Source organism: Podarcis raffonei, chromosome 1 (genome assembly GCF_027172205.1).
Source record: "Podarcis raffonei isolate rPodRaf1 chromosome 1, rPodRaf1.pri, whole genome shotgun sequence".
In the NCBI taxonomy this organism is placed as follows: domain Eukaryota; kingdom Metazoa; phylum Chordata; class Lepidosauria; order Squamata; family Lacertidae; genus Podarcis; species Podarcis raffonei.
Genome location: NC_070602.1, coordinates 75,923,624 through 75,937,451, shown reverse-complemented (window position 1 = coordinate 75,937,451; position 13,828 = coordinate 75,923,624). Strand labels below are relative to the sequence as shown.

Sequence of the window (13,828 nt, the reverse complement as noted above, 5' to 3'; positions counted from 1 at the left end):
CAGATAAAATTTCATGGAGGGCCAGGCTTGGCCCACCAGCCACAAGTTGACCACCCTTCCTTTAGGGTAAGTGCATGCATGGCAATGAGAATAATCATAATGGTATTAATTAAATATCTGGTTAATAGTAATAGATAATAATAAAAGGATGAATACAATCAATATATTTTGATGTGGGAACAGCAGTATTTTGTTCTAGTTTGGTAGTTTCTCCTGTTGCATGTGTGAACCCCCCCCCCTTTTTTTAAAAACACACCAAACTAATGACATTCCTTCTCTGTCTGTTAAATCAAGTACTGGTAGCTTTATGAAACATCAGTGGTCAGGTCTCTTGATTCAACAAGTGTCCACTTGCAGTTTTGCACTTGCCAGCACCTTCACATAAAGTTCTTAGTGCAATGCTGCAGTGTTGCGGCCTGAGTTTGGGAGTTGTCTTTTTTTATTTTAAACATTTAAACCATTGTCTTAAAAGGCAGTGTAGAAAAACTTGAAAATGCTTGAAGACAAACGTCAAGCTCTGTCCATAACTCAGAAGAGTGCTGCAAAGTTGCAACGTAGTGGACAACCTTGAGCAAAGCCATTTCAAGAACTGGGGTATTTGGTACACAAATACTGTCAAGGGGGCAAATTCTCTCAAATTGTTACTTGAGTTTTTTTGTGCTCAATAATTCAGGATTGCGTGTGCAAGCAAATTTTAGATTGAGTGTATCTATAGATCAGAATCCCAACATTGCTTGAATAGACTTCCAGTTCTGCAGCAGGACTTCAACCTTCCCATTTCACATGACTAGCACAGCCCTGTTCCGGTTGTGCCCAAACATTGTTGGTTACAACCCACTGAGTCTTTCTTATAAGCTATTGAAAATGCTGCTCTTACGCTGCAGCCCTGTACCCACTTACCTGGGAGTAACAGCCAATAATAATAATAATAATAATAATAATAATAATAATATATATATATATATATATATATATATATATATATATATATACACACACACACACACACACACACACACACACACACACACACACACCCCGCCCATCTGGCTGGGCTTCCCCAGCCACTCTGAGCAGCTCACAGCATATATCATAACATACTAAAACATCAGGCATTAAAAACTTCCCTAAACAGGGCTGCCTTCAGAAGTCTTCTAAAAGTTGGATAGTTGTTTATTTCCTTCACATCTGATGGGAGGATGTTGACAGGGAGGGCGCCACTACCAAGAAGGCCCTCTGCCTGGTTCCCTGTAACATCACTTCTCGCAGTGAGGGAACCAGCAGAAGGCCCTTGGAGCTGGACCTCAGTGTCTGGGCTGAACAATGGGACTTCTTTTTCACTAAGTAGGTCTAAGATAGTGCTGTTAATGGAGTTGGGAGGACGGATTTTTCCTCCCTAAGTTTTCCTTTCCTTACTAACTAACCTCTCCCTTTCTGTGTGCTGCCTCTTCTCTTCTTTTCTCTTCTCTTTTCTTCTCTTTCTGCTGCTTCACTTTAGTCCTGACCTATCTTCAAATGAGCAGGTGGTTTCTGAGGAACCAGCTGATGCTGTGCATGATGCTGATGAGCTTTTTCACACGTAAGCAATACTAAATCCTTGCAGGACTGGGCAACTAGTACAACTTTTTACTATTTTTTTTTAAGCACATCATTTCAAATGATTTTACTTGTTACTGCTTGTTCTGGCCTGAGTATGATCTGCCTTGGAGCAGGCGTGATCAAAATGTGCATGTGAATCGTCATAGGGAGAACAATCTTTTTATCTTCTTATCCAGTTTTTTAATGTAATCCAGGAAGGTAACTGAAAAGTAGCAAGCTTTTTTAGAGTGTAAGAAAGGCAATAGAATTGCTTGTAATGGAAGCTGGCATCAATTGCTTTGGATCTCGGTAATTATAGATCAAATGTTTTCAAAGTTTACATGTTGCCTAATTGCAAAAGCTGTGGGCTGGTTCTACTTGATATTGTAGTCAAGTGGTGAACATGCAGGTATGAGGGAGTCCTCACACAACTATCTCTTTAAATACAATGCAGCATTATCATTTCACACATCCTGCATCTGGAGGCTGAGTCAGTCACACACACACACACACACACACACACACACACACACACGTATTTGTGAATTGGCCCTATGATGCTCTGTGGCAGTCAACATGCAGCATATTCTGGGGTAGAGCTCTGCAGTGTTGATGAGTATTCAAAGGAATTGAATATCGTGACTTTGGCTCTTACAGTGTGCCAGAATGTCTAGTCATTCCTTCAGGAAAAATAGTGAAGTAAGAACCAAGACTGTGCCTGGGTCCTAAACTCTTACTAAACTAAAGTAACGCACATGCTGTTATTTGTTGTGCATTTTACAAAGCAGTTTGCAAGGTCTGCATACTCATAGCATTCCCGTGAGCTAGGCTGTCGATCCTATTTTACAGAAGAAATATTGAGGCTGCATGTTTTGTCCAAGGTCACACAGTAGATCTCCAGACCCATAGCTAGTTTGTACTGTTTCTCCCATTGGTCTTACCCGCATAATTTACCTAATACATAAAATTCCAAAACATTTTTTAAAAACCATTTGCCTTGGGCAACCACAATTTGGCAACCACCATAATCTAAAGCTCTTCATAATGCATTGCTGTCTGTCTTCCGATTCATTGCGTTGGTAGATAATTGATGTTTGAAGCCTGAACTAATTAGTCATAGCTGGGAGAGAAAACACCATGCCTACCCCTACTTGGCAATAGTTAATACTTAGAATGGCACCAAGCAAATGATATGCCATTTAAATGTTTCTAAGATGCACTAGGGGATATTGTCATGTCTTTCAAACGTCAGTCTTTTGCTCCTACCAGTTGCCCAGTCCTCAGAGCATGGATGTTGTGGCTCCTTAACCCTTCCCCCCAATGTTTCCGTAATTGGGGCAGCTTGGAATAGTTGAGGAATAAGGCAAATTTTGCAAGGACTATTTGACCTACAGCTTACTTCTTGATTTTGATTCTATCTTGGTTCTTGCTTCTTCTTGACTTACTCTAATACTCCTGGGTGCAAAGATGTCTGTCTGCATCCTTTCTATCTAAAGCAGTTGGTAACACCATGCGATTTATCTAAAACATAATTCCTATATTGTGCCTGCTTCTCTCTTTCTAGGTTTGTTTGCAAAAATAATGGAGTCTTATTTGAGAATCAGTTGCTACAGATTGGTTTGAAATCTGAATTTCGGCAGAACCTGGGTAAGAACAACACAGTTTATGATAAACGACATTCTACAGTATTACCTTAGGTCCTATTTTTGTAAGAAGTGTCATGTTTGGACCTCTAATGAAATATTGCTGGGCCTTTGTAAGAATGTCAGAAAAGCCCTGCATATTATAATTAATTCCTTTTCAAGCTTAAGTAGGCTTGGGTGGTGGTTTAAATCAAACGCTCATAAGTGTTGCCTTGTTTCTTTGCAGGTCGGATGTTCATATTTTATGGGAACAAGACTTCAACACAATTTTTGAATTTTACTCCAGCGCTAATCTGTTCAGATGAACTCCAGGCTAATATCCTTTTGTTACCTGATATCGCTAACAAGAGAAATAAATATTGTTCTTAGGCGCAGGAATCAGACTGTATGCTGCAAGGACTGCAGTTCAGTAGGAAGAATTGGAGAACATTGGGCAGAAATGTTCATTGCACTTCTTGGGGGACCACAATATAGAGAAAGGTGATTTAAGGATAATCATGTCAGGAAGGTAGACTGGTTCTGTGTTTGACCTAGAAAAGTGTGTCCCTTCTCTTTACAGTGGTACCTCAGGTTACATACGCTTCAGGTTACATACGCTTCAGGTTACAGACTCCGCTAACCCAGAAATAGTACCTCGGGTTAAGAACTTTGCTTCAGGATGAGAACAGAAATTGCGCGGCGGCAGTAGTGAGAGGCCCCATTAGCTAAAGTGGTGCTTCAGGTTAAGAGCAGTTTCAGGTTAAGAACGGACCTCCGGAACAAATTAAGTACGTAACCAGAGGTACCACTGTATTTGCATTAACCCCCCCCCCCAAATGCACTTAAATCACATTCTTGTAATCAATGTCTCATGTTTTAGTTTGGTTATTTGTGACTTTATGGCAGCACTTTCCCAATATTAAGTTAGCCAAATAGCCTGTTTCCTTAACCTGCCACGCCTGAATCTGCAGACGAAACCAGTTGATCCCACTGTGGAGGGAGGTGCTCAGGTGCAGCAGATAGTAAATATTGAGTGCATATCAGACTTCATGGAAGCACCAGCCCTAAATATTCAGTTCAGGTACAACTCTTAATTTGGGTCTATATGTGTTGGGTTTAAGTAAGGACTGCCTTCTAAACAAATGAAACTGAACGATTGGGGCGGGGAACCACATTTTGGGGTGGAATTTTAATTCAACACCTGTGTCTATATGCTTTGAAGAATTTTTTTTTTAAAAAAACAACCTGTGGCAACTGTTTCCTAATGCTCAAAGGTCCTCAAAGGTTTAAATTGTTGTTGTTTGCATGTTTCAGATATGGAGGAACGTTGCAAAACATTTCTGTGAAGCTTCCCATCACATTGAACAAATTTTTCCAGCCTACAGAAATGGCCGCTCAAGACTTCTTCCAGAGGTGGAAGCAGCTAAGCAGGTAAGATGGTTCAGATCCTGCACAGCCATTAATGGCACACGCTGTGTTGCTTTAGTCTGGTGGTGCCTACCCATTAACTTGAGCCCTTCCAGGGGTGTATAAAGGTGTAAATTATTTCATCAGTCAAGCTGATGTAGAAGAACATTGACCTCCTTTGTACTAACATCTCTGCAGGATTGTACTGGAGAAGGACAAGTCCTGCATTTTTCCACAGCTAGCTGTGCACAATACATTTCTTTTATTTAATTTTTTTTAATCCTACTGTTCTTCATAAATAAATCCAAAGCAACTTATAAAATTACTAAGCATTAATAAAAGCATTTCCAGAATCACTAAAAAATAGTATATAGATCAAGATGAGTTTTTAAATGAGAGAAAGAGAGAGAGAGAGAGAGAGAGAGAGAGAGAGAGAGAGAGAGAGAGAGAGAAGCATTAAATGAAATCAAAAGTTCAGCGGAGTAACATGCCTGAAGCTTATAAGGACGAGAGTTCCATGATTTGGGTGCTGCAGTAGAAAAGGCCCCGTCTTGTATCCCAACCAATTGTGCTTCAGAAAATGTTGGAACATATAGCAGGACCTCCAGTGTTGAATTCAGTAGGCAATCAGGATCATATGGGAGGAGGCAGACCTTCAGATATCTTGTTCCCAAACAGTTTAGGGCTGAGGTGGTGGGTGGGGGTTGTGGTCCTCTAGATGTTGTTGGACTCCCAGTTTCCTATGGACCACCCAGAATGGCTCCCAGTTTCCTTTGGACCACCCAGAATGGCCAGTGGTCAGGAATGGCAGGAGTCTACAACATCTGGAGGGCCACAGCTTCCTCACCAATGGTTTAGGGCTTTGTAGGCAAAAACCAGCAACCTGAATTGTGCTTGGGAAAACACTAGGAGCCACTGCAACAAAACTGGAGTGAGGTGATCAGTAAAGTAGACTCCAGAAACCATTTTAAATTTCCAAAAGGGTTTCAGAGGACACTGTGTGCAGAGCGTGTTCCCGTTATCCAGTCTGGGTGTCACCAGAGCATGTGTGCCAATTACCAGATCTGCTGAATGTTCCTGTCAGTAATTGATAATGATCCATATCTTTCCCAATCCCCTGGGGTAATTTTGCAGTGTTTTAAAAACTGATCCTGCTTGATAAATTTACATATAAATTTAACATTTTAGTTGATTTTTTAAAAGTGGGCAGCCTACCTGAATTGTGGGTGGGTGGGTGGAAGGAGGGAGGGAGGGAGGGAGGGGGGCAAAACAGACTGGTGAATCAGTATTTGGTTCATTGGCTGGCTGATGTCCTTTTTGTGAAGGCAAGAGGAACCTGATCTAACCCTGCAGGGAAAAACTGCTTCAAGCCTCCATTTTTATAGGTTCAGTTTTAACCACCCCTAATTTGCTGGTTCTATATGAAATGCTGCCTAACTCTCTCATGTTTGTACTGTAAAACCAAAGCAAATGTTAACTATTTTAATCTTGGTGTTACTCCGCAGCCCTCAACAGGAAGTGCAGAACATCTTTAAAGCAAACCATCCAATGGATACCGAAATTACAAAGGCAAAGGTGGGTAGCAGGTGGTTGTTACCATTCTTCTTCTTCTTCTTTGGCTATCACTCGTAGCACAGTAAGATTACTCACCATGACAAGGTGATGATCTCACGATTGAGATTGTTATCACCATTGCTACTTGGGCATTTATAACCTGCACACTTCATTGCTGTTGCTCCCAGGGTGCTTTGCCAGAAAAACAATAAAAATCATCTGCAATAAAATAAAATGTGTCAAACAATGTTAAAACAAAAATGTAAAATGCATGTAAAAACACACATACTGCAGCAGAATCAAACCCAGTTTAAATTGTATTTTTTTAAAGTTCTGGGCAAATAAGAATAAAAAAGCTATTTTTTTAAAAAAAAGATATTTATTAAGATTTTTTAAAAAAAACAAGACAAAAATGTCATAACAAAAAAAAACATACAAAAAAGAATAGGAAAAAGAAAAAAACATACAATACAAGAATACATAGCAAAAACAGATAACAAACACAAAAAAGTAATTAAAAACAAATCCATTTTTCAACTTTTTAGAATTCTCTTTAGCTTGTTTCTTTGACCTCCTCACACCTCCCTTTTTTGTATTCCCAGTTACATCATTAATTCAGCAAATCCTTACCCCCTTCCCCCCTCTAAATTTAACTCAGTATTTCCACAAATTACATCTTTATACTTTCATCCATTATCAAACCATTTTTACATTTTTCTGATTGATCTTATTACTAAGTCCACTTAAATCCAATCCAACATCATTTTAACATTCATAAATTTTAGAATATTTCTGCAGATAGTCTGTAAATTTCTTCCAATCTTCTTCCACCAACTCTTCTCCCTGGTCTCGGATTCTGCCAGTCATTTCCGCCAACTCCATATAGTCCATCACTTTCATCTGCCATTCTTCCAGAGTGGGTAAATCTTGTGTCTTCCAATACTTTGCGATAAGTATTCTTGCTGCTGTTGTGGCATACATAAAAAAGGTTCTGTCCTTCTTTGGCACCTGTTGGCCGACTATGCCCAGAAGAAAGGCCTCTGGTTTCTTCAAGAAGGTATATTTAAATACCTTTTTCAATTCATTATATATCATTTCCCAGAAAGCCTTTATCCTTGGGCACGTCCACCAAAGATGAAAGAATGTACCTTCATTTTCTTTACATTTCCAACATTTATTGTCGGGCAAATGGTAGATTTTTGCTAGCTTGACTGGTGTCATGTACCACCTGTATATCATTTTCATAATATTCTCTCTTAGGGCATTACATGCCGTAAATTTCATACCAGTGGTCCACAACCGTTCCCAGTCAGCAAACATAATGTTATGTCCAACATCCTGTGCCCATTTAATCATAGCAGATTTAACCGTTTCATCTTGAGTATTCCATTTCAACAGCAAGTTGTACATTCTTGAAAGCATCTTTGTTTTTCGATCTAACAATTCTGTTTCCAATTTTGATTTCTCCACCTGGAAGCCGATTTTTTTGTCCAAATTATAGGCTTCCCTTATTAAGAATAAAAAAGCTCTTTTCCTAGCCCCTCAAAAGGACATGAGCTTTGACTACGGGATATCATTCCATAGACAACTGTGAGCCTTTTCTCTGAGTACTGCTCATTTCTGACAAAAGAGGAATCTGGAGAAGTGTACAGGAAATTTTATCTACATACAAGCCCACTTACACACACAACTGAGGTATGGATATTTGCAGCGGAGATGCCTATGTGCAGTTGGGGTGCTAAGTTCTGTGGAAGTTTCTGCACATAGAGACCTGCACATAGGCTTTCTTCCTGCAGGTATCTATGCCTAGTGTGAGAAAATCATGGGGTAGGGGGAAGTACATGAAATGTAAACTGCCAAATGTTACCAGTTCCTTTCAGAGCACAAAGGCTTGTTTGTGCCTAGACCAGGCTTCCTCAACCAGATGTTTTGAGACTACAGTTCCCATCATCCCTGACCACTGGTCCTGCTAGCTAGGGATCATGGGTGTTGTAGGCCAAAAACATCTGGAGGGCTGAGGTTGAGGAAGCCTGGCCTAGACTTTGTAGGGTGGTTCTTCCACATGTCTGTCTATTGTCTGCCGCTTGTAGGTAGGAGCCTCATGAGTTGTAGCCAGCAATCAAAGCAGCTGAGTTCTTGAAACTTAAATAACCCATTCTGAAAGCATGCAAGGAGTCCAATACAAGGCATTTTGGGGGAAATCTAGTGCAAGAACCACTGCTCCACAGATAGGCTCCCACTACAATTGGAGACATTCCTGCAGGAATGTATCTGTGGAGTCCCAGTTCAAACACTGCACTTCTTCTGGTAGTCCTGTAACCCAAGAGTCTGGTTGTGAGGCGCTGCATGGAGGTTGTTGACCACCATTTGACCTGCTGTGTGTTCAGCATGTTGATCAAGTCCATCTTTTGTAAGGCCCCTTCCCTTCCTTTCTCACCACCTGCTCTTTCTTTTTCCTGGTCTCTGGTTCAAATCCCCTTTTTGGCTTTCCTTTGGCAGATTATTGGCTTTGGCACAGCTTTACTGGAAGAAGTAGATCCCAATCCTGCTAACTTTGTCGGAGCCGGTATAATCCACACAAAATCATTCCAGATTGGATGTTTGATGCGTCTTGAACCCAACCTGCAGGCACAGGTAATGGCTTCTTGTTTACTTGCTGAATGTTTTGAAAGTGTGGAAGAGCAAAACGGAAGAGATTTTTTAAAAATATACCACATAGTTTTACTATGCCCACTTCTGTGACTCTAGCGTGCATCAGTCAATATTATGTCTGAGGTTGTTTTCTAGGAACAATCAGCTAAGGGAGAGTGAAATATCTTGCGGCTGTTCTATGGTTCCAGCAGCTGTGCAATTATTCTGCTTCCTCGGTTAACATAAGACATAATGCATTCTTTTGAGACCCTGCTTTGGAAATAATACCTGCCAGACAAGTGGTAAAAACTGCTTCACTGTGACAAATTTGCCACATGCAAGTCTATGCCTCTGCTGAACTAGACTGGAACATTCTAGAGCATGGGTAGGCAAACTAAGGCCTGGGGGCCGGATCCAGCCCAATCACCTTCTCAATCCAGTCCGTGGATGGTCCGGGAATCAGTGTGTTTTTACATGAGTAGAATGTGTGCTTTTATCTAAAATGCATCTCTGGGTTATTTGTGGGGCATAGGAATTCGTTCATCCCCCCATATAGTCTGGCCCCCCCACAAGGTCTGAGGGACAGTGGACCGGCCCCCTGCTGAAAAAGTTTGCTGACCCCTGCTCTAGAGATCTAAAAGTAAAGGGCCATAGAGCACATGCCTTATAGGCAGAAGATGCCTGGTTCAATTGCTGGCATCTCCAGGTAGTAGAACACTTGCCAGAAATCCTGGTGAGTAGTTGCTAGTCAGTGTATGCAGTACTGAGCTAGTTAGACCAATGATCTGTTTATGAGGCAGCTTCCCATGTCACCATGGTTCTCAGGTTCATTTGCCTCAAGGGGTAAGATGAGCACCCTTCTGCCAGCTTCTCTCAGCAGCAGCAGCTAGTGGGACATTCTCTGTATCCTCATACATCTTTAGCACTTTCTTCTTGCCCTTACGTAGGGAGCTTATTTCCTTGTGTGATACCTTTGCGAAAGTTGTTTCTTATCCCCCCCCCCGCCTTTTATGCTTATGTGCTGCCCAAAGTATACTTCATTTTCAGTTCTAAAGGATAACTGGATTATTTTAAAATGCTGTTGTACTAAAACGTACTCCAAAAAGCTCTACTTTTTTCACGGTCTAAGGATGACATGACTCTTATGTCATTTTGTGAGTGGTGGGAACTAAGCCAAATGGTAACGATGCACCAGTTTATACTTGCCATGGAAGATTTTGGAGCCACACCAACTAGGAAGCCAGACAAATAATTTTATTGTCTGTCCGTCTCTCTTAAACAAGGAAACTCCTTAATTCCACACAGATACATCTCAGTCCACTGCCACCTGGTGACTAAACTATGTAATGACACTATTGGTGTTTATACCCCACCCTCCAGCCTAAAAAAGTTCCCAGAGAGCTTACAAAGATTAGTCATGGAACAGTCTTTGTTCTAAGGCTTGCAATACTAAATACATGATACAGAAGAGGGGGGAGAGGCTAGAAGGGGCAATAGGCAAATTCTGGCACTGGTTCTTAGCTGCATCTTTGGTTATCTCTCAGTGAGTGAAACACCTTCATCAGGTGTGAGTGCAATATTACTGGATGTTGCATTCATGGGATCAGCCCTCTGGGGCACCAAAAATATCCTGGCATCTCATTTGGGCCCCGCTGGAAAGTAAGGCTTTGGGGGGGGAGGTCCTAGATGACACCCCTGCTGAGCACCCAAGAAGAGCCCCGTTTGCCCAGCCAGTCTGTGGTCCAAAACTTTCTTTAGAAAGTTGATGAGGAAAATGCCACAAATAGGACATAAATAATTAAATGTTGCAAAGATTTTGTGTTTTTAAATGTACACCATCAGCCACTGTTCACTTCCATTCAGATCTTACTTGTATAAATGTGTTGGGGGTGGGGTTTTTTGCGGGGCAGCCACTGAAAAGTTGTTCTTCTGTTCTTTTCCAGATGTACAGATTAACACTACGGACAAGTAAAGAAACGGTGTCCCGAAGGTTATGTGAATTACTTTCGGAACAGTTCTGAGCCATAATGTGCAACCCCTTCTGATTCTCCATTTCTGCCATTGTCCATGTCCTGCTCCAAAAATGTTTTGTACACCAGTGTCTGCAAAAATAATTGCCACCCCATTCACATCCCTGCCTTAAAGGACCTGTCCCTTTTTATGTGAAACAAATGATATGTGCAACATAAAATTACTTAAATGTGAAAATAAAATAAAATGACTCTTAGATTTTTGGTGCAAAGAAGCTGGGAGGTCTTGTATGTGTGTGGGAGGTCTTGTGTGTCTCAACTCAACTGTGCTTCATATATTTTTGGCAGGAGTTGTTTTATTAAAATTCACTTCAGGTATGGTTAATCCCAACTAAATGAAACAGTTTTGCTGGAAATGCCACTGTAAATTGCTAGAGGCATGCTAGAAGAAGAAAAAAAAGGTATGAAAGAGAAATTGGTGTGCAGAGAGGGCTAGATTCCATTCCTGCTCCATTGAATGTTACCCCGTGTCCTTTTTAAAGGATCTAGATACATCTGAAGATGGCTATAACTATTTGCTTTGTAAAGAACATTTGGAGGCATAAGCACATATTCTGATTCATATTTTAATATCCTCAAATGACTTCCTTTAAATCCCAGCCCTCCACTTTTCTCCAAGTTCTGAACTACCAAAGAGTTATTGTCATGATAAATGCTTAAGTAAGAAAACCACATTGGGTTCTTGGGTACAACATGTTGTTGTTGTTTTTTCCAAAGCTCTGGTTGATCATCTAAACATCAGTACACTTTGACTTTAAATTAAGAAATCACTTGAAGTATTCTTTTACCTAAGACTTTCCAAGGGACCCAAGGCCCTGACCCCCCTCCCCCCGCACTTTCCTGTTTAACAAAAAAAAGAAAGAAAGATTTTTTTCCCCATTTAACATCTTCTGAATCATAGTGATAGCCACTAGCTCTGATCAGGGAGAGTTTAGCCTATTCAGATTTGAAATACACTGTGGGTTCTGCAAGTATGATGGGTAGGAAGCTGATTGCTTTGAAATGCTTGTCATGTCACCAGAACACTTTTGGTCTAGAACTTGACAGTCCTGTTTTCAAAAAGTGTAGTAATGGCACCTGTAGTTTGGTAAGATCTATGCATTTGTGGAACATGCTATGGAACTGGCATCTTCTTTGACAGAAGTAGAATGATCGTTAAACTGACTACCGTTACACACCTCTGAAGAGCTCCTTAAGAAGTAATTTATGACTGCAATTATATACGAAGGCAATGCAAAAATTAAAAAAGTAAAATAAGCTACAATGTTGTTTGATTACAAGTGACAGTTGCTGCTTGAGTTATGAGGCATTTTAACAAACAACAACGTGGCTTATTCTGTCCCAGTGTCTGGAATTAACTTATAAAAACTGAAAATCCACTTTCCTTCTTAATGTGGCTATTGGATCAGAATCATATTGACCAACTTCTCCAATCAAATTTGATGAGTTATATTGAAGCACATTGTATGGAACTACCTGGTGTGTAACCTGGTAAAATAATAAAACAATAACTCTTACATTCTCCTATCACTGGGGAAATTTTTAGGAGTTGTCATTATGACAGGCCCATTGCATTACTGTGATTACACTACTGTAAATGATATTAAGCATTCAGAGGTGTTCTGAAGTGTGTCTTATCGCAGATGCTGGGAAGAACGGCCATCTCATTTTTAACATAGATCCGTCCCACTGGAAGCATAGTTTGTCTCCTTTTTAATTCCACCTTAATACACTGTTTTTGTGTACTGTTCACTTGTGTAATTTTTGCAAATAAATGTGGTTTTATCCACAAAGGGTGATATTTAACTAAATTATACTCAGGGTAGGCCATGTGAAATTAATGGACTTCACTTAGATAAGTCCATTTACTTCAGTGGATTTTCTCAGAGTATGACTAACATTGGATATCATTCATAGAGAAAAAGGACTCTAAATATAGGTGGCTCAATGACCAACTGTATATATGAGTAATCAAAATTTATGCAAGACTTCACCTCTGATATGAGCCATATAGGCATTGTTTTGAAGAAAACTTTTTTTTAAAAAAAAGTTTCTCTTTATTGGGATAAATGACCTTGATTTACCAAAGTTGTGTGTCCTTCTCCATCTCAAGCAGAAGTTAACAGTTTCTGTGGCTAAAGCAGTATTAGTAATTAAGGTACAGTATTTGTTTTGTTGACATGTGAAAATACCTGAACAGGAAGACAAAATATTGTGCACTTTTAGGCCTACACTCCAATATGTAATGTGTAGTCATCTCACTTGTAAAAAAAAATAAAAATCACAAGCTTATATGGTGGGCTTTGATTATTATGACTGTAAAAAATTTGAAAATATATAAAAAAACCTAATCATGTTATCTTTAATGGAAAAAAATAAATGGCTAGAAGAGTAAAAATTTCTTTCCTTTTTTCATTCTCAGAGCATGACTTCTTTTCCTACCTAGTAGGGCTAACAAATGTGAAAAATTCATTTTATAGTCAGTGTTCAGAATTACGATTTAGATAAATACAAAACATCACCACCTACTGTGCAGAGGAAACGAAAGCCTGATTGCATAGGACAAAGACTTTGGCCCTGATTTATTTATTGCAACTCTCCAGTCCTCTTGACCATTGAAGCAGAGTACTTTTGAGTGTTTCCCAGCCAGCAAACTCATAACTCAGCTCTTTCCAGCTAAATATGTGATATATTATTATTTTATCACTCATTTCCCCCCAAGCTATTCCCTTTTTATTTTATGTTTTCTCCTCCTGGTCTTAGGGATCTGCTTAGAGTGAGGTTGGATGAAGTCATTAGCCTCTTGGGCTCCCTGCATTAGTGTTTCCTGGCTCACATTTTCTCTGATCTAATGACAGAAATGAAGCTCACATGGATTAAGAGGTGGGGGCAGGGCACATGCAAGTCTCAGGACCACTCCTTGGCTTGTCAGAAGTAGAACTGCAGGACATGTAATGTAATGTAATGAATGAGTAGCTGTTAGGCTTTTGTGGAGCACCTCTGCTA

The 13,828-nt window shown here is 40.1% G+C and overlaps 1 protein-coding gene across 5 annotated transcripts in view; it reads left to right on the top strand.

Annotated features, from left to right (window-relative positions):
• AP2A2 (adaptor related protein complex 2 subunit alpha 2) overlaps positions 1–13,114 on the top strand; it is a 59,001-nt gene extending 45,887 nt beyond the window's left edge. For 2 of the 5 annotated variants that reach the window (XM_053394530.1, XM_053394539.1), the window contains exons 16-22: positions 3,143–3,225; positions 3,448–3,537; positions 4,158–4,281; positions 4,515–4,631; positions 6,113–6,182; positions 8,661–8,795; positions 10,736–13,114. In XM_053394530.1, the coding sequence (XP_053250505.1) occupies positions 3,143–3,225; positions 3,448–3,537; positions 4,158–4,281; positions 4,515–4,631; positions 6,113–6,182; positions 8,661–8,795; positions 10,736–10,813 (697 nt within the window). In that variant the 3' untranslated portion in view covers positions 10,814–13,114. Of the gene's footprint in view, positions 1–1,498; positions 1,580–3,142; positions 3,226–3,447; positions 3,633–4,157; positions 4,282–4,514; positions 4,632–6,112; positions 6,183–8,660; positions 8,796–10,735 lie in introns of those variants that run through there. The other 3 variants (XM_053394520.1, XM_053394505.1, XM_053394512.1) reach the window with 3 other exon arrangements.
• The last annotated feature ends 714 nt before the right edge of the window (positions 13,115–13,828 follow it).